Genomic DNA, 24,741 nt, shown 5'->3' with positions numbered 1-24,741 from the left:
TGATCTTCTATTGTTACTTCAATAACTAAGCAATCTTGAATGAAATTCAAGACAATCCTTGTACTAAATTTTATTCTATAATGTTAGGGGACGTTTCCAGTGAATGTCACTTAATGCATACATGCAACAAACTTAAATGGTTTTTAGCTATATTCTATTTATAGGAGAAAATGTTAATCCTATTTTACTAAAGAGAGTCCTTCTAGGAGTCCATGAACAAATTTCCTAGGTTTGTCATTAAGAAGCCCTGAGTTTGTAGAATTTCTACTTGGAACAATTCATTTTTCCAAATAATTATTCCCATTGTTTTATAATTATATATTGATAATATCTGCTCAATAATAGAGATGTTATCTACTGGTCATGATGGTATGTAGGCGGAAAGTTCACAAGGAGGGTTCACTTCCTTTTCCAAATATTGTATGGCTTACAGTACATCATTAATTACGGACCACTTTCTCCAACGTTTGTAAAATAGAAACTATCCTTACTGAAATCCAGTCAGATGATTTTCAAAAAGGAGTTCTCACCAGTCTTTTGAGAAGTGAGAGTGCCTTTAGAGCAGGTCTGAGCCCAGGTGCATGATTTCTTTATGTCAGCATTTCTCAAAATGTGTTCTGGGAAACACCACCTTGGAGAGATATTACTAGGTTATTACTCAAGTTTCTCTGATCAAAATACTTGAGAAACATCAGGCTGATCAAAGTTAGAAGAGTTCCATTACCACAGGGCTTCTCAGAACAAATTAATATTCTATTATTAACTGTGCTAAGAGACCACAGTTCAAATCCCAAACCTATCTGTCCATCTTTCCTTTTCCCCTCGGGAACACATTATGGTAAAAGCTTTTTTATATGAAATATTCCCCAACACAACCTTTAAAATCGTGCCAGAGAAAAGTAAATCCATTTCACAAAAGAACGTACACCACTGCACAATCACACACAGTAGGACAGGATGCCAGACATTAATTATCCTCATTTTAACACGGAGGAGACGCCACTTCAAAAAGTTTAGGCAGTTGGCGCCTGGGACAAGTGGCTGCCCTGGGAGAAGGAGAACCCAGGCCAGTGTTTTGCCAGTAATCTAACATCGCCCGAGTCCCATTTCCCCTTGGCAGGAGAACTTGATTCTAAGTCTTCCTCTTCCACGTGGGAGGCATTCCCACACTCTCCCCCCCACCCCGGACCGTCCTTCCCAGTTACACTCCGCCTTTTCTCCTTTCACCCCATTCTTCTTCCAGGCCCACAGGTCCTCGTGGGTTAACCTACCTCCGCTCTCCCACAGCTGACCACAACTCAATACTAAAGTGCTAGATTTTTAGTTACTTGACTTTTAAATGAGCAAGTGGATCGTTCTCTCAGATGCCCGAAAACAGGCTCTAAGTTATGTATTTTTAAATTGGGGCGTTATAATAATGGGGCCATTATTTTCTACGAATCTTCTTCCGTTATAATAATGGAAAATAATGGGACCATTATTTCCTACGAAACAGTTGGCGACGAGTAGTTATAAAAAGGAAACAAGTCCACACCTCTGGGCATTCGAGGGGCCGCCTGATTCCCAGGCATCACTTCGGGGGGAAGGGGCTGCCGGCGCCATGGCTTCCAGGTGGCCCTTCCGTGAGGCCTTCCTCTCCGCCCCCCCAGCTCCGCGGCGCGTGGTTCCGCGGGGCAGGCGCCGCCCAGGACCCTGCGCCGGCTTCTGGGGCCCGAGCCCAAGTCTCACGTCCCACCCGAGCCCCGAGCAGGTGTGTTGAAAGTAACAGGCCAAGACGCCACCCAACGCCCGTGAATTCAACCCACTAAGGCAGGTGGGGCGGAGCCGGAAGTGGGCCGCCGGCGGAAGTCCGCCTCCCGGGAGCCTGCGTTTCCTCTCTAGGAGTTTGGAGGGATCCGTACCTCTATGGCCCAGACTTCGCAAGATGCTACGGAAGGGAATCCTGGGCGCAAATAAGTGTCTTCGGGTCACTTTCCTACCTGATTTCATACCTGTGTGCACCTGGTAGCACTACTAGTAGAGAGTAGGAGAACTGCCCTCATCAAGACTTAAAAAAATGAAGATACAGAAACACCCCCAAACTTTTATACAATAACACTGCTAAAGTGACCCTAAATTAAAAAATAAAATAAAAAGTTTTTACATTTGAAGTATCTTTTGAACTTGAACCCCAGGCTGGAGCTGGACCTGCTGCTCCTACCTCTTCTCACAGGCCCAGCCCTCTTGTCCCCTGGTACTGCAGGCATGAATGAGCACACCTGTCCTTCCCCTCACCGCCAGGGCCCCAAGTGGCTCATCTGTTGATTCAGGGGTTCATGTTAAAACAATTTTTATACATTCTCTTATTTGGATTTTCCGCTCTAAAAAGAGAAAGAAAGCTATACAAATGTAAATACAGAATCTAATAAAATTAGAATTGTCTAGTTGAAAAAAACAACACAATGGCATCGAACACAAATAAGGGTGCGGTGAAATTAGTTCATTCCGGGCAAACAGAATGTAACTATGCAATCCTGTTGAAAAACCTCTCGCTATTCTATGTCAGAAGTCATTTAACGTCTTTAGGCTCTGACCCATGAAAGATCATTTGTAGAAAATTGACCCCAAGCAAATAATCCAAGAGAAAGGAAAAGCTGCATTTCTGAAGTGATTCTACAATGGACAACTGTTGATTTGGCTTGCCCAACATCCAGTTTTCTTTTTTCTGACTTCAGTGCTAGGATTTTTCTATAGGAAACCAGCTAGCGCTCAGTTCATGTCTGGGGTGAGTGCATGACTCCTGCCTGGCCAATCAGAATATCTCAGGATGGCATGGAGGTAAGGTATAAAGTCAGAGGCCATGCTGGCTGGTCCCAACCCTGGCTCTGCTGCTTAATATGTGCGTGAACTTCAGCTTGTTGTGTCTCCTCTCTGAGTCTCAATTTACTCATTTGTTGAATGGGAGTATTAATAATAGATATCTACTTCATAGGGTTGTAATGAGAACTAAATAAATGAATGGAGGTGTACTAATGTCTGTCATGTATGTACTACCATTATCTTTTCCTACCTCCACACCTCTGAGCAGGACCTTATCACCTTTCCTTTCTTTACTTTTCTTTTGCCTTCCACATACTCCAGTATCATTTCCTGCGTTATCCCATAATTACATTTTATGCCTTTCTTTCCTATTGGAAATGTCCTTGTAGTATAAACCCTGACTTTTTTTTTCCCTTCTTTTTTGTAATGCAAGTGCCTGACTTAAGCTTTGATTGCCACTGGCATCCACTTCAAAGACAGCTATTCCAATAAACACTTTGTCAGCCACACAACTTGATAAAAGAGTCAAGCTGCTGAGGTTCAATTGTTTTAGAGATCTTGGTTGATTTCAATAACTGACCAATTGGGCTGCTTGTTGTTTTCTCTTCCTGTGCTTCAAATTCCTGCTCTCATTTTTAAAATTCACTGATAAAGAGTGAGCTCCCGAAACCCTAGGCTCCCACCCTCAACCCCAATAAAAGCAGAACTCCAGGCATGTTCTCTCTCTCTCTCTCTCCCCCTCTATCCCTCCCCCCACAACCTCACTGTGTGGCCCCAGGTGTTCTGTGTAAGTTCCAAGTTCTGTAAGTAATAAACCTGTATCTTTTCTGTTTCCTGATGGTTATTTCTGAAGCGCATCTTGCAATCACAATAAGAACCACGAAGACTGGTTCAGCCACAACATTGGCTATTGATAGGCCAAGACCAGTACGAAACAACCCTAAAGGCAGGACCCCATCTTGTTCACCCTTACACCATGGTTGCTTAATATAGTTTCCACTCCAGAAACAATGCTCCATAAAGGTTTGTTGAACAAAATTGAACACTCTCTAACACAGAGGAGAGAAAATTGGAACAATGAATGAAAATGTCATAAATCCTAGAGGATTAACAAAAGGGAACTAGAACCACATGAAGCTAGAACAATTTTCTTACCAAAAACAAACAAACAAACAAAAAAACCCAGCTTGATTCTTGGGGATTACAGATTCTGTTTCTTCCTGGCCCTGAACTTCCTCTTGTATAGTGAGCAGATGAATTCTAGCAATAGACTTTCTGAATTACTGCTTCCTTTTTCTGCCTTAGAACCCATCTCTTCCCTTGGGAATTGGCAGGAGAAATGACCATTGCCTTCAGAGAGCCTTGGAGCCACTGAAGATTTCTAAGAAAGGGAGGGATATGATAGTAGCAATAACTTGGGAAAATGAATTCTCTGAGTTTGCACTTTTAAAACTTGAGATATAATTCATGTGCCATAAAATTCACCCTTCTATAGTGTACAATTCAGTGGTTTTAGTATGTTCACCACTGTCCAATTCCAGAACATTTTCATTACTCCAAGAAGAAATTCCGTGCTCATTAGCAGTCACTCCCCATCATTCTTTCCTCCCCTAAAGCTTTGTACTTTTTACAAAACGCTAAATTTGGTGCCTGTAAAGTGGCTTGAATTTTGAACCCAGCAGCGTTGCCTATCAAAGATAAAGAGAGAAAGGAAGGAGCAGAACTAGCCTTTCCAAAGTTCAAGTGATGTAACCAGACATCTGTCTATGTAGAAAGAGAAGAGAGAGAGAAGAGAGAGGAAGCAATACTAGATCCATGATCCATGCATGGGAGCACAGGGACATGAACATGGGCAAAGCAGATCTTCAAAAAGCAGCATCTAGGCCGGCCCGGTGGCTCAGGCGGTTAGAGCTCCATGCTCCTGACTCCGAAGGCTGCCGGTTCGATTCCCACATGGACCAGTGGGCTCTCAACCACAAGGTTGCCAGTTCAATTCCTCGAGTCCCGCAAGGGATGGTGGGCTCTGCCCCCTGCAACTAAGATTGAACACGGCACCTTGAGCTGAGCTGCTGCTGAGCTCCCAGATGGCTCAGTTGGTTGAAGCGCATCCTCTCAACCACAAGGTTGCCGTTCGACTCCCGCAAGGATGGTGGGCTGTGCCCCCTGCAACTAGCAGTAGCAGTTGCAACTGGACCTAGAGCTGAGCTGCGCCCTCCATAACTAAGATTGAAAGGACAACAACGTGTCTTGGAAAAAAAAAAGTCCTGGGAGTACACACTATTCCCCAATAAAGTCTGGTTCCCCTTCCCCAATAAAATCTTAAAAAAAAAAAAAAAAGCAGCATCTAAATAAAGTAGAAGTTATGGATGTTAAAAAAAAGGCCTTGCAGGGGTTAATGTTTTTATTTTCTTTGCATTTCCTGTATCAATCATCTTCCTGTACCCTTCCAGAGTAGTTATTCCTGGGGAAACCAAGGGAAAAAAGCAGAAGGGGCAGAACTTTGGAAAATCCCTTGCTCTGGAAAGTTAAAAAAGACACTTGCTCTCTGTGCCCTCGGGGCCCTTCACAAAGGGTGGTGACGGCTGCTGGAAGCCAGAGGAGGGGCTGTGGTGCGGAGCCTGCCCCACACAGGCAGAGGGAGCCTCTGCTGGTCAGTAGAGGACCCTCAGCTGGTGTCCATTCGGTTTAAACGTCCTTAGCAGGATGGGTGTGTTTGACAAAAGAAGGGGACTTCAGTAAGACTAATACAAATGGAGTGCACCAAGTAGTACATTTTCTTGGGGGATGGGGGGATCTTCTAAACTGGGTCCTTCTTGGCCCTCACCCCACCCCCTCTGACCACTCTGACAGGAATGGTTGGGATATGTAGATGGTAGTGTTCAGCTGTTTTGAATGTCTGTCACATGGAATCGCATTTTGGGGTGGCTGGTCTAAGTCCAGAGGGACCTCGCTTTGTCAGGAGCACTAAATTCTACCCTGCCAGCCTTCCGGCTAATTGCGTTTTTACTCAGAATACTAAAGTCATATGATTTTAAAATAGCAGGAGACTTTTGAATTCAGCAAGTCTGATACTTTTTTATGACTAGTAATAAACTAGAGAATCAGAGCGATTAAGTAATGTGATCAAAGTCATCCCTCTAATTCATAGTGACAGAAAGGACGAATGGTTTCTGGGGACAGCGGGGGCGGGGCGGGGAGGGGTGAAGAGCACAAAGGGCACAAGAAAACTTTTGGGGGAAATAGATGTGCCCATGTCTTGATCGTGGATGCAGTTTCATGGGTGGATATACATATATACGTATCAAAATTATCAAACTGTACATAGTTGAGTGTGTGTCCATTATACCTCAGTAAAGCTGTTTAAAAATGTCACACATCAGTCAGAGGCAGGGCAGGGACCAGAACACACTTCCTGTGCCACGAGGCCTTCATACTTCCCTTAATCTCAGCGCTGTCTTAAAACCAAAGCCTATTTCAAGTTGTGCAAATGCCTTTTCCCGTAATGTCATTTTTTTTAAACGGTCATAGTTCCAAATTTTCTATAGTGAAAAATAATAAGATCCTTAACAAACAAGCAGCAGATGCCGTTCAGCAGTTTCAATCTGACCTGGTCCGTAGGTAGACAGAAATGTACCCCACGGAGTTGGCCGTGGGGGGGGGGGCGCAGAGCTCGGCGTGATTTTGTTCTATTTACCTATGTTTACCTCTGGCAATGCTCATGAAAAGTATCATCTCCGGATGCGTCCAAAGAATTTAATTGAGGATAAAAAAGATAAGGATGAGGTTTTTATAGGACTATACTTTGTGGTGTAGTTGGTGGCTCCCATGGGCCAAAATAGTTTCTGAACAATTCCTGGATGAGGAAGAGGCAGGAAACCTTCCAGAAAAGTTCTAGCTCTTCTCTCCCCCTCCCCGCCCCTCTCTCTCGCCCTCACTGAACAGCCAGAGCCACCAGGTGTGGCCAGCTTCCGGCGGTCTCAAATAGCTTCTTTGTGGAGAAGGTGAAAGTGCAGGGAGAAGGGTGGCTGCTCCACCCTTACTTGCTGTGTTGCTGACCAGCAGGTGGCCCGAGAGATTCTGTCCCGCTGGTCCTGTGTGCTCGCTGGGTAGAAGATAAGGCCCTCTGGTGTGCCCACCAGAATATGTTTTCATGAGCTGTTGCCTCTCTAACAGGAGCTAGGAAGAAACTTGCTTGCATCTAAGGTGTTTCTTTCCTCTATATGACTTTTTAGAATTGCAAATGTAATACCTACTTGTAACACAGTCAAACAAGATAGAATTACATGAATTGCAAATCGAGGGGAGAGTACAGGCAGCGCCCCAGGGAGTCAGATGAATTCACTGTGGTTTCTGTCCTGTCAGGGAGACTTCTGTGTGGGTGTGGGCGGTGCTGTTAACAAGCTGTCCGAGGTGCTTGGGGACACGAGTCAACTCAGAGACCTGTCAGAGACATTTAACCCCTTGTGCTGCTTCTCCGCAGTTTCCTTCCCCTGGTCCCTCCCACCCTGGAATCCTTTGCCCTCCTGCGCAGGCTGTTAGTCACCCAGGAGGCTAACAGACGGCATCACCCAAGCTCCATTGCCCTCTGGCTTCTGGTCAGGACTAAACAATGGGAAGCAGCAGAAGGAGAGAGTGAGGGTATTTATTCCCCTGTGTTTTTTTGAAGCTTTCTCTTCTCAGCCCTTAGCACAGTGGACTGAACTAAACTGTTCAGTGGACTAGGGCTGTTGGAACATTTTGCTGTGGGAATGACCTTAGACCTTTTAAAGGGCACTGCTGTATGGACGGCCCCATCCTTGTGCCTGGACGAGGCTTATCCTACAGGGACAAGGTCCAGGTCCAGGTCCATCACATTGTACAGCGTCCAATGGGCATGACCCCAAGTTAGGCCCTGAATCACACCCTTCTCTTGATGAGGACACTCAAGTCCATAGTGACGACAATGGTGGTGCAGTCCACTTATGTGACTGAGTCACAGGAGCATTGCATTTTAGTCTGATGGCCCTCTGTCACATTGCAAGATAATATTTGCTTTTTGGGTCAGTCCTTTTATTGAGGTATAGTTTACATGCAATGTCATGCTGCAATTTTAAGAGGACAGTTGGATGAATTTTGACAAACTTATTTACCTGTGTAACCACACTCCCATCAAGATATAGAATATTACTCTCACTCCAGAAAGTTCCATTACATTCCTTTCCATTTAATCCCTGATCCAAACTCTCTAAACCCCCCACTCCTACCAAAGCCAACACTCTGTTCTCTGCTCACCTCCCTTTCCCCAACCTCCTGGGACCTCGTGTCCAGTGAATTCCTTGTTACTTCCCTCAAAGGATGCTGATCCTTGCCTCTGTTCCTATTTTTGTGCTGTTCTCTGGGATGTACCTGCATTTATCCCTTTTCACCTGATAAACTCCCTGACTTCCTTTAAGACTCCTCCTCCAGGAAGTCTCCCTGACCTTCTCTTTTACTCAGGCTGGATAGGGTGCCCTGCTACCAAATCTTGTATTGCGTTGAGTGGATCTCCACTATATATAGATTCTGTTTTATAACATTTTTGTTCAAATATTCTTCTCCCCATTCACCGGTGAGCTCCATGAGACAGGGACTGGGTCATATTCCGCTTTGAATTTCTGACTCTAGTGCAATGCCTGACATGCACTATGTTTGTTGTTTAAGTGAATAGGTGAAATTAAATTGATGGTTGTTTTCAGGACATGGTCACCAAACTTTTAACACCACGTTACATGTTAGGCCCTTCTGGTTGCAAGAAGCAAAGACTCAGGATTAGTGGGAGGACTTGCGAAGATGCACGTGCCCTTGGAAAGACATGGAGCCAGGTGAGCTGTAGGGACTTCTCTGTCGGCCTCTTGGCCCCTCTGCTGCACTCCGCCTGCTCCGTTTGTTTGCTTCTCTTTTCTGATCGGTTCTGCTCACCTTTCTTTTCTGCATCCCCATAACTTCAGCTTGTGCTTGGCCTCTGCTTCCTCTGGCCCTGACTTTACCTCTGTTTGGCTCAAGCTGACATTAGTGAAGGTAATAATAATCTAACAAGTTCACCTAAGCTTTTCAGATCCACATCTTGACCACATCGTGGGCTGGGGAGTGGTCATTGGGTCACATGTCCAGCATCTCTGGTCCAATGAGCCAAGGGTAGGTCCTACAAAATGTGGTTGCTTGGAGAGTGGGACCAGACAGAAGACAGGGTGAGGAGGAGAGTGGCAGGCATTCTGAGGCTCTCCTATCCTATGATAGAACAAAATCCCGTGTACTTTTGCCCCTCTTCGCTCCAGAATAATTTAAGTTTCCTCATCCTTGATCTTAGGAAAGCCAGTTATCTCTTCTCTGCTTAGGGTTTATAGAATTAAGGAATGTTGAAGCTGGAAGGAACCTTATAGTTCACTTGCTCCAGCATATCCCAGTGTGTGTTCTGTGTAACGCTAAGCCCAAAAGATGCTCCAGGAAAAATGTCAGGATAATCCTGCACTTTCCTTGGATCTCAGCTCATACTTCTCAGCGATGGACCCCTGTAGAGTCGAGGTTCCTTTAAAAGGGGTGTGCGTGGGGGGCTCTCTGGCTCTGAATCAGGAGTCCATGGAAAGCTCCACAGGGGACCAGCCAGAAATCCCTTGAAAATGTTTGCAAACTTGAGTCAGTGTTGTGTGAATGTGAGAGTGTGTGCACGTGCATACACAAGCATGTTTCCTGAGAGAGTGTCCGTAGCTTTCATCAGTCTTACAGGTGTGTACCACCAAAACTATAGATAAGAACCACTGCTTTAAAGGGCCGTTGGCTGACTGTGCCTTCCTGAGGTAAATCCCTCTTTGTTCTCTTCCAGTTTATCCATTTTATCTGCTACAATTGATGGCCATCCAACTTGTATAAATAGGAAAAGGTGCTTTGTATGACAAAATTTGAAGGGTCCTGATGATTCCTTATCTTTCATTTTCTAGAGAAGAAAACACTAAGGACCAGAGAAGTAAAATATAACTTGCCTAGACCAGGCAGCTGGCTCAGTAGGGACTACAACTTTCCTCCCTTTCTTCTTTACTTCCTTTCTTTCTTTTATTAACCAATATCTCATCAATGCCACTTACGATTTCTTTCCTTAAATATTTATTGAGGGCCAAGCAGTGCGTTACACATTTCCCCATTCAATGATATAGCGATCCTTCTGTTGGAAATTATTATCTCACTTTTTATTTTTACTTTTCAGATGAGGAAATTGAGACCTAGAGACTTTTAAGGAACTTGCCCAAGGTTGCCCAGCAGGCTAGTGGAAGAGCTGGGAGAGGAATTATGCTTTCCACTGCACTTATTAGTGACGCTGTCTTGTCTCACTTCCGTACATAATTCCGAGCCAGGTTTCAAGGCTCGCTCTCTGCGACAGATCCTCCCACTGGTGGGTCCGGGACACGCGGGTTCTCACTTGAGGGGCCGCCGGGTCCCGGCGGAGCCCGACACCTCCCCCTGGCGGCAGGTGGACGCAAGCGCAGCACATATTAATAAGCCCGCGGCTCGGCTCGCTGATTGGCTAGCGCGGATTCCAGCTGCTTTTCCAGGGGCGTGAACTGAGCGAGAGTAAAGGGGTGCCGCAGGCAGCAATCGCCCCAGCCCCGCGCCCTCCCAGTCCCCCCACCTCCTCTTGGGCGCCAGGACGTTTACAGGGCACGCTGGCTTTTTCACTTGGGGGCTTTTCCTTTTCTCTCCCTTTTGTGTTCTTGTTCTGAATTCATCCAAGGTCCAGGATGACAATCCGACACCAAGGCCAGCAGTACAGGCCGAGGATGGCATTTCTCCCGAAGGTAAGCGTGGCCCAGTCACCTGGGCCCTGGGAGGTGCCCAACTCTGGGAAGTGTCCGCAGAGATGTTGGGAGGCTCCCAGCTTATGGGCAGAAGTGGACGGCATCCCTTCTGATTCATTAGCTGCTGCTGGATTCTATGAAATGACTCGTTTGCTGTGTGTGTGTGTGTGTGTGTGTGTGTGTGTGTGTGTGTGTGTGTGTGTGTAAAGACTATAATGTAGTCTTTACACTCTACTATAATGTAGTCTTCATGTAACCTGTTTGTAGTGGAGAATCGAAGCCAGGGGGGATGGTCTGCTGGAGGCTCAAAACAACCTGTTACTCCGGTGCCAGAAGGCAGTGCCGTGGTGGCTGTCAGATTCCAGACTGTCTCCTGATACTGTTGTGAGGCACCCAGGTGTTAAATGAACATTTCGATCATTTTTCTGATCCAAAACTGCAGGATGTTAAAGGAAGTGTGTGTGGCGTGTATGTACACAGAGACCATGGAAATGGTGTGATTTGTAGGATAAAGGGACACCCCACTTCTAGCGCCCCCAGATCCCTCCTTCAAGTATGTATATCAGCGTACCTTGGGGGCTCTCTGAGAGAGCCCCCCACTCCTTTTAAAGGAACCTCGACTCTACAGGGGTCCATCGCTGAGAAAGACCCCTGTGCTGGCTGCAGAAGTCAGAACCTTTTCTCTTGTCACAAAGACTTTCTCAAACCAAGTGAAGCCAGGCTCAGAGTGTTCTGTAGTCACGGGGGAAGTAAAATGCATCTTGTGGGGTGATGTGTTTGGGGACAAAGTGGCTCGTTTTGAAGTTTTAAAATAACCAGTGTCGGAAGAGATCGGCAGAGGATTAGGTCCCAGGTCACTTGTCCACCCTTCCTTCCATCCACAACCTCTTTTCACAGAGCAGTGTCCATCTTCTTAGGCTTATCTTGTTGACTAGAATTAGCTGAATGCTTCGTGACAAGCAGGGCCCTGCCCTGAGCCCCTGGAGCTCGGCAAATTGGTGTAGTCAGTGATCAACTGTCCTTATTTGTCCAGGGCTTTCAATGCTGAAACCTGGACAGTGCCGGGCATGCTGGGGTGGTTGGCCGTACTCTTTTCACTTACTTCAAAAGACTTGTGCTATTGCAGGTAGTAGAGGTGGAAGCATCATCCATAAAACAGAGAGGCGGAATGATGTCTCACCCAGAAAGACGCTTGAGACCTTTTATTGCAGACATCAATTCCTAAAAGCAGAAGAAACCACCTAAGCCTGCTATCTGAAAGCCAAACGTCATCTCCCAGGATTTCCCCAGGACTACCTTCTTCTCCCAGGCAGGGCAGCTGTGGCTTGGAGGCTCAGAGAGTAATGGTCTAGAGGCATTCTGTTTGTTTTTTGAATCTCAGACATTCTCATTATGACTCTTGTCTAGCAGATTTTCTTCGCAGTATCTTGGTCTTCTGACTGGGGTCTTGGTCTCCAGCTTCCCCTTCTCCACCCCAGCTTCCCCTCCCACTTCAGCCTTCCCCTCCTCCACCCAGCTTCCCCTCCCACCCCAGCCGCCCCTCCTCCACAGTATCCTGCGTAATTATGCACAAAAGTTTTCTTTCACAAACCAGCGCTGATTTTCTTGACCCTGACACCCTCCCCTGGCTTCCCATGTTCACAGGATGAAGTCCAAACGTCTCAGCCCAGACACTCAGCATCCTGCTCCGACCCATCTCTCTGGCTTTACCTGCCAGGCACCTTCCACACCTGCCCTCCAGGGAGACAAAACCAAGCAGCCACAAGCACTCAGTGAGGCCCTTGCCGCAAGGACCTGCTGACCTTTCTAAGAACCCCGTGCCCTTTTACGCCTCAGGTTCTTCTACTGGGAAAGCCTTCCTCCGCTTCTCACTTGCTAAGCTCCCACGCAGCCTCCTCCTAGGCCCAGCTCAATGTCCCCTTCTCTGTGAAGTCCAGTTCTCCTGGCCTTCTGAGCAGAGCGACTTCCTTCTTTGTCCTGCAAGGGTCTGCCCTCACCTCCAGTACTGCCCTTTCCCTTTGCTTTGAGGGAAGAGACCCCGTTACTGAGGTCCTCGGCCAGGTCACAGAGCTCCTTAGAGCAGGAGACAGACTAGAGGTCTGCAGAGCACGTCTCAAGAGCCTGGGCCAGGGGACCCTTAACCCTGAGCCCACTGAAGTAGATGTCCAGCCTTCTGAAGAAGGACCCAGACCACAGGAATGGGAACCTGGGTGCAACTGTCATTAACCACTCAATGAATGAGTGTTCATTGAAACGTTCAATGAATATTTATGAAGGATGTTGTGTCTCCAGTGGAGGTCTTACCAACATCATCTCATTTATAGCACAAGACAGTGGTTATTATCACCATTTTTATAGAGGAGAAACTGAGACTTAGAGAACGTTAAGTGTCTCGCCCCAGTCACATAGCCACTAGGTGGGGGAACCAGGAAAAGTATAGGACTGACCATCATCTTTTGTCAAATGATTACAATGCTATGAATATAAAACTATGTCTTCTATCTTATGATGTCGGGCAGAGTGAAGGCTGTAGGAAGGCCTGGCTAAACGTGCCTGAGAGACGTGGAGCTGAAGGAGAAATGGGTGTTCTAGGCAGAGAGAAAGAAGACTATTCCAGGCAGAGGGAACAGCATGTGCTAAGGTGCAGAGGCATGGGAGAGCTGGTGGGGCTGAGGATATGTTGTTCAGGATGGATGGAGTTTGAAGTATGAAGAGGGTGAGGGGCTGAAAAGGTAGGCAGGAACCAGGGGGCCATCACAGACCTTTTGACCCTTTTCAAGGTCGTTTGATTTTAGCCCATAAGGAGCCATTGAGAAATTTGGAATAGGCAATTGACATGGGCAGACTTGTAAACTAAAAAGACCGCCGATGTGGGTGAGAGGAATAGACGGGTGTCTCTTTCTCCCTAAGCTAAGAAGGTTCACTTGGGGTCCTCCTGTGCCCCCTACAACTCCAGCCACCTAGGAAGTGATAGGCTTGTCACAGGGCTGGGGAGAGAAGTGTTGGTCCTAGGGCCCTTCTTTGTCCTGTGGCTGCTGAGGCTTTCACACCTGTGCTCCATCTCAGGCTGGATGCAGTCCCTGAGCAGAGATGCCCACCAGCCAAGCTACCACCACCTCTGACGCCTGGGCTTGTTAAGATGTGATGGAAAGAGGTGGAGGATCCACTTGTCCATGATTTTGTTGGGGTCAGTAGGGGGGTCGGGGGGGGAGTTAGCTGATGATACACAGCAGAAGACTGCCTTCCGTGGCTCCAGCGCGGGCCCATCTCCCTCTGCAATTTCAGATCAACATCCCAGCTTGTGCCAGCTCCCGCTGGCCTTGAGGTGCCCCATGGGATTGACTCTCTTGGTGCCATCTGGAGAAATGTCCTGTTAGACTGCCTTGCTTTCCTGTGTTGCTTCTGGCACCTCCTTTTGCTACAGAAGGGAGTGCAGAAACAGAAGAATTAGGAGACCCGGCAGAGTATGGTTTCTTTTGCTGGTATCATTCTTTCATTCGGCACACATCCATAAATGTGCACTCATGTGCCAGGCTCTGGGCCAGGTGTTAGGGACAGACATGGCTTCTGTCCTTCCGCAGCGTGGAGTCTAATAGACAAAGACAGATGTATAAATAAGGAGAAAAGTGTCCCATAGGTCATGGCAGACGTCGTTACAGGAGTTATATCTACAAATCTATATCTCTGTCTCTGTCTCTAGCTCTAGCTCTCTATAACAAAGGAGGGAGTCGTCACTTCTACCTGGGGTGGGAAAAATCAGGGCAGGTTTCACAAGGGGAGCTTGCAACTGAGTCGAGGAGTGAAAAGTTAGTAGTGTTTCTTTTTTCTTTTTCTTCTTTCGCCAGGAGGATGATAATTGGAGTGACATTTTAGGCAAATACAAAACATGGACATGTGAAGTTACACGGTGGTGTGGTAGACTCACCAAGGATTGGGATAGCTGGCTGGGTGTGAGCAAGAGATTGATGGTGGAAGGGCCTGGAACGAGGGGCTTTGTATATCAGATGAAGGAGTTTGGGGCTTTCTGTGTTCAACAGGAAGCTGTTTGATGTTTTAAAATCAGGGCTGAATAAAGAGAACTGGTGTACATGTTAGAAAGATGGTCCTGATTAGACGGTCTGAGTGCTTCTGTGCCCTGGCTGCACTTTAAAAAATATTGCTATCAAGTTACCATCCTTAGCGTTTCTGATTTTCTTAACAGGTAATTAAGTAATTAAGTGGGTGGAGGTGGAGCCCAAGCATTGGTGTTTTAAGTAAAGCTTCCTAAGTGATTTGAATGCACAGCTAAGATGACAGCCCCTGGGGATATTTGGAAAACTCTGGAGACGGTTTGGGTGGTCACAGCTGAGGAGAGGAATGATACTGGCATCTTGTGGGTAAAGGCAGGATGTGGCTAGGCATCCTGCAGGGCACAGGAACACCCCACAACAAAGTGATCTGGCCCCAAACGTCGGTAATGCCTCGGCTGGAGGGCATGCTGGAGGCTGTAGACATGCCAGTGGAAATGCAGGTGCCAGGTGGGCAGAAGCTGACGGCCCAGCAGGGAGGTTGGATATTCCACTGAGGCAGGAGTTAGTGCGCAGATAGGAAACATGTCAAAAACAAAAGTCGAGTCAACAGATATTGGCCGCTCTTGACTGGGTCATCTGGAATGCTCTCTGGGCTTTGGACCAGAGTGGAAAGAGAAGGTTTCGGGGAAAGACGACTAGTGCTAATGGGTTGGTGCACGTGAAGGTATGCAAGACATTGGGGTGAGATGGCCGGGAGGTCAGCTAGTCTCCGTGTGGTCAGACTTATTGGCTGAAGGCCCCTCTCCTCGGTTAGCAAAACAACCCAGTGGTTCTGGGTCGCTCTTCCCATCCTCGTACAGAAAAGTACTGATTATTATCACCCCCCTGGGAGCCTTCTCTGGCTTAAAGGAAAATTCCAGCCCCAGACTTCTTGCACAGTGAGTGACAGCTCCTTAATTCGGGGAGTGGTGTGGGCGTGGAGGGTGGGATGTGGAGGCCTTCAAAGCCATCATTTCTGCTCCTTCGTGATGTCGGAGGCCCCTGACAGGCCTGCACTCACACCACAGCACGTTGGCAACTGAGAAAGGAAATGTGGGGCTGACATCTCGACCCCACCCCCCCACCCCCAACATGGGGTCAGACAGGGTCCCGCACAGCCTGGTTATGTGACATTTATCTGTTGCCTGGGAAGGAGATATGGCTCCTGGGAGGCGCCGGGGAGCTGAGTCTGGTTAGGAGTGGGCATTGACATTTGGGGTGGGGATGGCTGTCCTTTCTCTCATCTCCAGAGGGGAGGGACTCCCACAGGACACAAGGAGGAGGGTGTAAGAGTTGGCGGCAGTTTGGATCAGAAAGGCAAGTGCTTCTCGCTCTCTGGAGAACTTGGGAAACAATTCAGATGCTCTTATCTACGATGGGCAAAGGGGTTTTCTGAGGGAGGTGAGATAGAAACCAAGCGTGTGTGAGTTTGCTTGGGCTGCCATGACCAAGTACCACAGACTGGGTGGCTTAAACAACAGAAAGTTATTTGCTCACACTTCTGGGGGCGGGAAAGTTTGAGATCATGGTGATGGCAGCGTTGGTTTTATCTGCGGCCTCTCTTCTGGGCTTGCAGATGGCTGCGTTCTCCCTATGTCCTCATGTGGTCTCCCCTCTGTGTGTGTCTGTATCCTCACTTCCTCTTCTTAAAGGGACACCAGTCATATTGGATTAGGGTCTACCCTGATGACCTCATTTTAAATCCATTACCTCTTTAAGACGCTATCGCCAAACAGTCACATTCTGAGGTCCAGGGGGTTAGGACTTCAACATAGGAATTGGGAGAGGACACAATTCAGCTCCTAACAGAATCCCTCGAGACACTGCCACAGCCAGAATTTTACTGTTTCCTTGTGGGGTGATTGGGGAGACCTCTCTGATGAATTTATATGAGGAAAGTTCTGAGGAAAATTGATCGGAATTCCAATGGGCAAAACGCCCTCAAAATGTTATCCATGTGACGAGATTCATGTGATGTTCCCTCCTCCCACCAGCCCTTCCTTTCTTGAAAGGGTAACACACCTGCTAGAAAGGAATTTGACACCCCTTCATTGTGCTTTTAAAATAACTCTAATTATTCCTCCTCTGAAGGTTATTTTCAAATTCTTTATAACCACATATATATATGTATTGTTTTTTTTTTAAGTGAAGAGAAGGGATCAAATCTTCTTTCTATCAGAGAAACTCAGGTTTCTTAACTTGGAAGGTAGGTTTCTATTTCGCCTCCAATATCTGGACCCTCTGTTTCCATGAAACGCTGCTGTTTCATCTGAAAATTATATCTGAATAAATGTAGGGTTTCATCTGGCAGGTAATGTGGGGAAGGGGAGGCCTGGGCCCTCACATCTGAAAAGCAGGCACTTCCTGGAGTAGCATCTCAATCAATGAGAACCCTGGACGGCCAGCCTGAGGCTCCTCTGTCCCCTGGTCCCCAACCCCCCTGCTGACGTTTCTTTGCTCCCTTCACTGACCCAGTGGCCTGAGACACTGTCAGGCCTGGACATTGCAGCTCCGAATGGAGCCAAAATGAACAGTTTCTGTTGCAGAACAATTCTGTGAGCCAAGGAAGTGTCCGCGCAGATGAAGCCTGCAGTCAGTCTTGCACAAGGGGCCCTGGGCGCCACCTGGGCCCCCACTGGTCCTGCTCGCTGGCTGCGCAGCTGGTGCTGTGCCTGGAGTGACCTCGACCAGGCACCTGATTGCAGCTGTTTCTCCAGAAGATGGTTCAGCTGAAAATGCTAGTTTAGCAGCAGACTGACAGAGGAAATCTGCCCTTAGCGTTGATTTAGGACCTTGTCCCACACTCCTTCCCTCCTCGGGAAGGTGGGAGCCTTCCAGCTTCAGGAGCTGTCTGGCCGAGGGGGGAGGTGGCAGGAAGAGTTTTCCCAAGTCAGGGCTCCCCTGCAGGATTCTTTCCCGCCAGTGCAGCTGAGTCAATCTCGCTCTCTCTCTCTGTCTCTCTCTCTCTCTCTCTCTCTCTCTCTGTCTCTCTGTCTCTCTGTCTCTCTCTGTCTCTCTCTCTCTCTCTCTCTCCAATTTTATTTAATTGTGGTAAGAACACTCAATATGAGAATCTACCTTTAAGTGTACACACAATATTGTTACCTTGTAGAGCAGATCTCCAGAACCTATCCTCTTGCTTAAACAAAGTTTCGTGCCCGTTGATGAGCAACTCCCCATTGCCCCCTCCCTCCAACCCCTGGCAATCACCATTCTACTCCTTGATTCTAGAAATTTGCCTTTTGGATACCTCCCATAAGTGGAATCAAGCAGTTCTGGTGGGCCTGACATATTTCACTGAGCAGAATGTCCTCCAGGCTCATGCATTTTGTCGCATATTACAGGACTTCCTTCTTTGTAAAGGCCGAATAACATTCCACTGTATGCATGTGCCACATTTTCTGTATCTATTTATCAGTCAATGGACATTTGTGTTGTTGCCACCTCTTGCCTCTTGAGAATAGTGCTGCAGTGAGCATGGGACTGCTAATATCTCTTAGAGATTCTGGTTTCAATTCTTTTTGATAAATACCCAGAGGTGGGATTGCTGGATCCTATGGTAATTCTATTTAATTTATGGAGGACCCTCCATACTGTTTTCCATAGCAGCTGCGTCATTTTGCATTCCCATCAACGTACTACGTACCACAAGGGCTCCAATTTCCATCTTTTCCATTTCTTGCATGGAGGGACCTTTTCACTCCCCCCCCCCCACCTTGGAATGCAGCCCCTTCCCACTGTCTAGAAAAATCCTGCCTCCCTTCTATGCACTGTGCTTTGATCATCTCAGCCGTCCTCTTCTTCCTGGCTCTTGTTCCAGGCGGTTCCCTCCCCATTTTTTTGGTGCATAATTCCGTCTGCAGTTGCCATCTGATACATTTTTTCTTCGCGCATGGCACGGTACTAAGTGCTTTCAATGCCCAGTCTCACTTAATCTTCACAACATCCCTCTGCTGAGGTAGGTACTACTGCGATCTCCACTTTACAGAGAACTGAGTCCTACTGAGATTTAGCAATTTATCTAGCTTACACATTGGAGCGGGGATTGAACTAAGCTTTTTCTGCCTCCAGGTCCCTAGTGTTTATCTTAGTTAACTTTTTATTCTCATACAAAGGTCTTCCCAACTCTCCGAGGACTGGGAGTATGTTGTTCACCTTTGTGTATCCCCCACCCCAGTGCTGGGTACTTAGTTTGAGCTCAATAAATACCTATATTTGACTGGTTAGTAGCGCAGGATTTTTATTACACAGCCCCACGTGCAAAGTTTCCAAGATGCACTAATCGTACAAATGCTACTCATATTGGTGATTCTAACCATAACTACTGGCATATCTTTCCTTACAAAGTATACATCTTTTTGCATATATAACACATCTGTCCTTATAACGCATCTTCATACAAGTGCTTATATTCTGAGAGATTACAAAACCATACCAACTAGTTGGGTGTAAATGCCCCCATTTTGTGGTAGAGGAAGGAGATTCAGAAAGGAAATCTTACAGTTAGTAGAGAAAAGAAGTCCTACTGAGGCTGCGAGAACCTTGGGTTCCTTTCCTTTGGGCCACGAACACGCACAAACTGTAAAAGGACTTTGTAAACTGTAAAGGGCTGTACAGTGTCTTTTATTAAATAGCAGGAGAATAATGATGCTGTACCCAAGTTAGTATAATCGAGGGGAAACAGGTGGACCAGTGAGCTGTTTTAGTTTGGGTGGGGACAGGTTGGTTTTGAGGTGCCACCTTCCATGAGGATATGTCCAGCTGTACGCTGCTGCCCTGACCTTGGGAGAGGGCTGCCGGCCAGAGAAGGACAAGAAAGGTCTTTGTTCCCACTTGCTCCTTCAGGTTCTTTTCTCCTGTTCCTGCTGCCACTTGAGCCTGGAATGCCCTTGCCCACCATCTTGTTTCCTTTCCACTGCCTAATTCCTATTCATCTTTTTAACATTCACCCCAGGGTCCTCCCACCCATCCTGACCCACTCCTGGCACTGTCATGCTCTCATGATATCATGATTCGCCTTCCTCATGGTACTTCCCATGTTGTCCTGTACTAACTTGGCACTAGACAGAGAGCTCCTTGCACTCAGGGACCACATCTTCTTCTGTCTGGTTTCCCAGAGTCAACCAGGACTACCTGATTACTTGAACAACTGGCTGACCATTTGCAAGCATGTGAGGGGTGGGGTGGGGGAGTGCACCGTTTCCCCATCAGTGAGGCGTTTCCTGAGGGAACATGAAGCTTGAAACCTTTGCATGTGAGGCTTTGTCAATGCCAACCACAGATATTGATGAGAGAAACACTTGGCCTGTCTTTTCTTTAAATTGTACCAACCCATCCAGTTTGTTTGACGATAGCCTTCCGTTGATTTTACTTCCATTTAAGTTTTTCAAGTGGGAAAATATTTTTTTATTAATAAAACATTTAAAAAATACTCAAAAGACAATCAAGGCCGTCCTTGTGGCTGTCTTCCTGCAGCTCCACCTTCCTTGGACAGCTCGTGGATTCGCTTGGGCTGATTCGCTTTCTCACTGATATTCATGACTCTAATTCATAATCTCTGACCCTTAAGTCTTTGGAAGTTGAGACAGACATTTGCAGTCACCTGCCAGACACGATATCTCAGCAGCCCTTCCCAGACAACATTTCAAAGCAGCAGCTTTTGCTGTCAGAAGGTGCTCCTTTTGCCTTTTGTATTTTGGCAACTGGCAACTCTGATCACATATGTTCATAAACTTTGCTACCCTTACTGAACCAATCACTTGCAAATACAGTTAATTCGAGTCAACTAGAATTAGAATTAGGGCTCTAAAAGCCACACTTTCTTATCATCTTTCCTGCTGCTGCCTTCTTTTGTTTATTACTTCCTGCCTCCGCTGTTTATTGGGTACCACCTGGGTGCCAGGTACTGTTCCAGGCAGTTGCAATAGAGCAGCGAACAACAGACAAAAGACCTGCCCCTGAGGAGCTTACTTTCTCAGAGCAAGGGAGACACACAATAAGCAATATATACATAAGTAAATGATTTAGGATATTAGAAGGGGAGTGCTGTAGGAAAAGCGAGTTGGGGGTCAGGAATGCCAGAGGTGGAGTTCAAGATTGCAGCCCTAAGTAGGATGGTCAGGGTGGGCCTCCCGAAACTATTACAAGAGGAAGGAGGTGAGGGAGTGAGACACATAGATCGCTTGGGAAGAGTGGTCCAGGCACAGGGGAATGGCCAGAGCAAAGGCCCTGGGGCAGGAGGCTGGGCACCTGCTTGGCATGGTCAGGAGAAGCAAGGTGGCCAGTGTGGCTGGATCGGAGGTGGGGAGTGGTGGGAGAAGATTCAGGAAGGAAGGGGTCCCAGCCATGGAGACCAGTAGGGGGACTTTGCTCTGACTCTGAGTGGAATGGGTCTTGCAGGGTTTTGAACAGAGGAGCGACATGTTCTAAAATAATAGAAAGACTCACTCTGGCTGTTCTGCTGAGAACAGACCAAGGGATAGAAGAGGCCAGGGTGAAGCCCCATCGTTTTTTTGCCCAGATTATTGCAATAGCTTTGACTGGGTCTCCCTGCTTTTCTCTATCTTGGCAAACTTCTTTATACTTTCGTGTTCTTCTCTCTGTCATGGACCCGTTTCCAAAACGCAGGCCACATTATCCTTCCCTACAAAATCCACACCCTGGGAGTGGCATTCGAGGCCCATTGTGATCTGGCCTCCACTTGCCGTTCCAGCTTCATCTCCCACTCACACCATGGGTACTGTCATCCTCTTATGGTTTTGCTCGTGTTGTCCTCTCACGTTCTGTCCAGCAAAATTCGTTTTTCTTAAGTCCCACCTCCTCTTAAGAGCCTCTGCAGAAGCTCCAAGCCAGGATGAATCTCTCTGACCTCCCACACTCAGGGAGGGTGTTTGTGTCTGTGAAGCACATGGGTGGTTCTGGTTGCGTTACGGTTACTCCATGCCACCGAGGCTGCCAGCTCCTTGGGTTCATCTTCGTGTCTTTTGATGCCCCGGTGCTGCAAAAAGAGCCTGACTCAGCTTTGGAAATGGTGCTGCTCAGCCAGATTTTTCGCTTCTGTCTTGCAGATTGAAGCGCTGGTGAAGGACATGCAGAACCCAGAGACAGGGGTCAGAATGCAGAACCAGAAGATCCTGGTCACCAGCGTCCCTCATGCCATGACAGGTAATGTGCCTTGTGATTTACTCTTGGCCTGGAACGACCATAAGCAGGAGGTGGCATGCTATAGCTCATGGGCCACATTAGGCCCGTGTCCTGTATTTGTCAATAAAGTTTTATTGGAACACATCCACGTCCTCATTTATGTATTGTCTTTGGCTGCTTTTACACTTCAGTGGCGGAGTTAAATTGTTGTGTAGAGACTATATCATGGCCCACCAAACCAAAAATATTTACTCTCTAGCCCCAAACAGAATAAGTTTGCTGATTGCTGGACCACAGGCTTCTTCTGCGGAAGGGGTCAGAAAGAAAGGAGAAAAGGACTCAACAGGTCGCTTTTGAAGCCATTCCTCCCAGGAGGTCACTGAAAAAACTTTTACTGTCATTTTTTGTTTGTTTGCCTTGTTTTGTTTTAAAGAAGTCAGGTAGCAGAAAAACAAAACTACGTGGCAGAAAAAAATTGGCCTTTCTAAGCTCTACCCGCCCCTACCTTCTAATTCATATTCACACCCTTCTTAGCTCCCTTGTGGGGATGGCGCCATTGTCTCCTGTCTCCGGGTGTGGGATGTGGGGCTCCAGAGCATCATTTGAGGAGATGGGTGGGCAGAAGAGGCTGGACCCCCAAATAAGAATGTATTTTGTTACATGCGTTGCATATGTTTCATGGTTTGAGGTTTGCAGTAAAGGGTAGGTTTCCCATTGAGGCAGACTGTCTACAGAAGCACACAGCTTTTCAAAGCACAAGCTGGGGACTCCCGCCTGTGCTGAGCTCCTTGGGAGTCCTCTGTCTCTACCCCTCCCACGACCTCTTCATTTTTCACTCAAGGTGCTTTAGTCTTTGCAGAGGCAAGCTGGCTAACAGTCTCCCATTTCCCTTTCTGATCGCTTGGAAGAAGGAGTGCCCCCGCCAGCCATGTGTCACTTGGGGTTCCTTGAGGGCAAGCAACAGGAGATCAACTCTCATCCCAGCCAGTTGGTCCAAAAGAGGAATTGATTGGAATGTGACGGGGTAGCTCCCCCAAGAAAAGGAAACTTTGGAAAGGCTAGAAACCAGAGTAGCTCGGGCACCCAGAGAGCAGGGCTCCATGGGCAGACATTTCAGGGTGCCTCCGCTGTCCCCCAGTGTTTAAGATGCAGCTGTAGCAATTCTTCCTGAAGGCATCCCTGCCTCGGCCCCCTTTCTGTGCCTGGCTGTCATTAATTCTGGCCCGCATTCTCCACTAGATTAGCAAGCCCTTGCGAGGAGAAATCTCGTTTTGCTCATCTGGGTAACCCCAGTGTTTAGCACAGCTTTGGCTCAGGGTGGAGGTTAAAAGTTTAGTGACTTGTGCTCGCTTTGGCAGCACATGTACTAAAAGTTTATTGACTGAGGGAACCTCAGTCCTGGTCAATCACTGGGCAAAGAGCACTGGACAGTGAGTCAGGCTCCCTGGGACTGAATCATTCGGATGCCTTTCTCTAGCTGTGTAGCCCTAGTTTCAATTTTCTCATTTTAGAAGCAGAAATAGTAACCCCTGTCTGAGAGAGTGATTGAAGGAATTAAATGAGATAGTACTGTGCACGCGGTCAGCATACTAGATGCTCCACGGGTGGTGATAGCGAGCAAGTTCCCGCACAATTATAATCAAGGCAAAGTTAGGGATAGATGTGGCCATCCCCTTTTTGCAGATGTGGCCATTGAGACACAAAGAGGCTCGGCAGCTTGTCCCCATATCACTAAAATCATACATGGCTGAGCGTGGATTTGAGCCCAGCTATGTGACTCCAGCATCTGTATTCTTGTCCACTGTCAATGTGTGTGACCTGCTGTCCTTCTTTGGTTCCTGGTTTTGCCCACCCTGTCATGCTTTCCTTTGTTCCTCCTGCTGGTGAATTCCAGCTGTTTTCAGCATAGGACACAGGAAAAGCTTTGTCTTGCAGTTGTAGCATTAGCACTAATAAAAGCAAATTGGATAATTGCCATTCTTCTCCTTGGATGGCAGGTGACCCAGGACTTCTGGGGGTGAAGGTGGCTGACGTAGGAGCCTGCTGTGCTGTCAGCACAGACCACGTGAGGCAGATGCCAGTGGCCCTGTAATCTCATTCGATCTATTTCAGGGAGCAGTTAAGTGGGATGAGAAACCCTGGGCTCCTTGAAGAGCGCTAACAGTCTGCTGTCTGCCTCGGTCTCTCAGTCTGCACACCACTGTACAGCATTCAATGAGACAGAGGGTGGAAAGTCTAAAACACCCAGTCCTAGGATTTTAAGTAGGATTTTAGATGAAGAATTTTTGCTTTTGAACAGCCAGCTGGGGGTGAATAAAGCTAAGAGCAACAGTGAAAGCAATAACGGTGGGCATTGACGAGATAATGGCTGGACATTGCCCCAGGGCGTGGGTAGGAAGGGCAGCATTATTGCTTGCCTATCCTCAGCCATGCTGTGGGCAGGTAATGAAGCTCAGAGAGTCTGTGAGTGGGTGACAAGCCACCTTCCCCCACTGAAGTTGCACCAGAGGAAATGCCCCTACGCCACCTCTGAGGAGGGAAGTCTCATTTGCAACAGTCCAGTCACAAGGACACAGGCAATGGCCTTCTTCTTGGTGTGTTTTGTGGGTTGGTTCTCATGTAGGCAGGGACCCAGCTTGGCCTTTGTAAAGCAGGCTGAAAGTTGCTGGAAAGTGAGGTCATTGGCGTTTGCAAGATGGCACCTGAATTGAAGCGCTTGGTTCCAGGACATCTTGTCTGTCTTCTGAGATGCTGCTGCCCTCCTCCTCCAAAGAGCATGTTCTGCTTATGGGGCTGGAGGGTCCAGATTGAGTAGGAGGCACACAGCTTCCCTGGGGCCTGGACTTGTTGGAATTTGGCTTTGCCTTGGCCCTTAGGTAAATCTGAATCCTTGGTGGGTGGGTGGCAGGGGTGCACATTCTCCTCCGATCTCATCCTTGTTTGCC

At 47.5% G+C, this 24,741-nt stretch overlaps 1 protein-coding gene and 1 long non-coding RNA gene across 4 annotated transcripts in view; one reads left to right on the top strand and one right to left on the bottom strand.

The window, feature by feature from the left end:
• Nucleotides 1-403: 403 nt before the first annotated feature.
• On the bottom strand, nt 404-1,814 carry LOC141568883 (uncharacterized). The gene is made up of 2 exons (XR_012492136.1): nt 1,535-1,814; nt 404-631 (listed from the first exon to the last, which is right to left on the bottom strand). It is a non-coding gene; the product is annotated as an uncharacterized LOC141568883 (long non-coding RNA).
• Nucleotides 1,815-10,374: 8,560 nt separating this feature from the next.
• The window catches only part of RGS9 (regulator of G protein signaling 9), a 63,147-nt gene continuing 48,780 nt past the window's right edge, over nt 10,375-24,741 (top strand). For 2 of the 3 annotated variants that reach the window (XM_019733012.3, XM_088802336.1), the window contains exons 1-2: nt 10,410-10,604; nt 21,721-21,817. In XM_019733012.3, coding sequence (XP_019588571.3) covers nt 10,548-10,604; nt 21,721-21,817 — 154 coding nt within the window. In that variant the 5' untranslated portion in view covers nt 10,410-10,547. Of the gene's footprint in view, nt 10,605-21,720; nt 21,818-24,741 lie in introns of all 3 variants that reach the window. The other variant, XM_019733013.3, reaches the window with a different exon arrangement.

The sequence above is a fragment of the Rhinolophus sinicus genome, chromosome 12 (assembly GCF_057876585.1).
Source record: "Rhinolophus sinicus isolate RSI-liver-muscle chromosome 12, RSI-T2T, whole genome shotgun sequence".
Lineage (NCBI taxonomy): Eukaryota > Metazoa > Chordata > Mammalia > Chiroptera > Rhinolophidae > Rhinolophus > Rhinolophus sinicus.
This window is presented reverse-complemented; position numbering and strand designations above follow the sequence as displayed.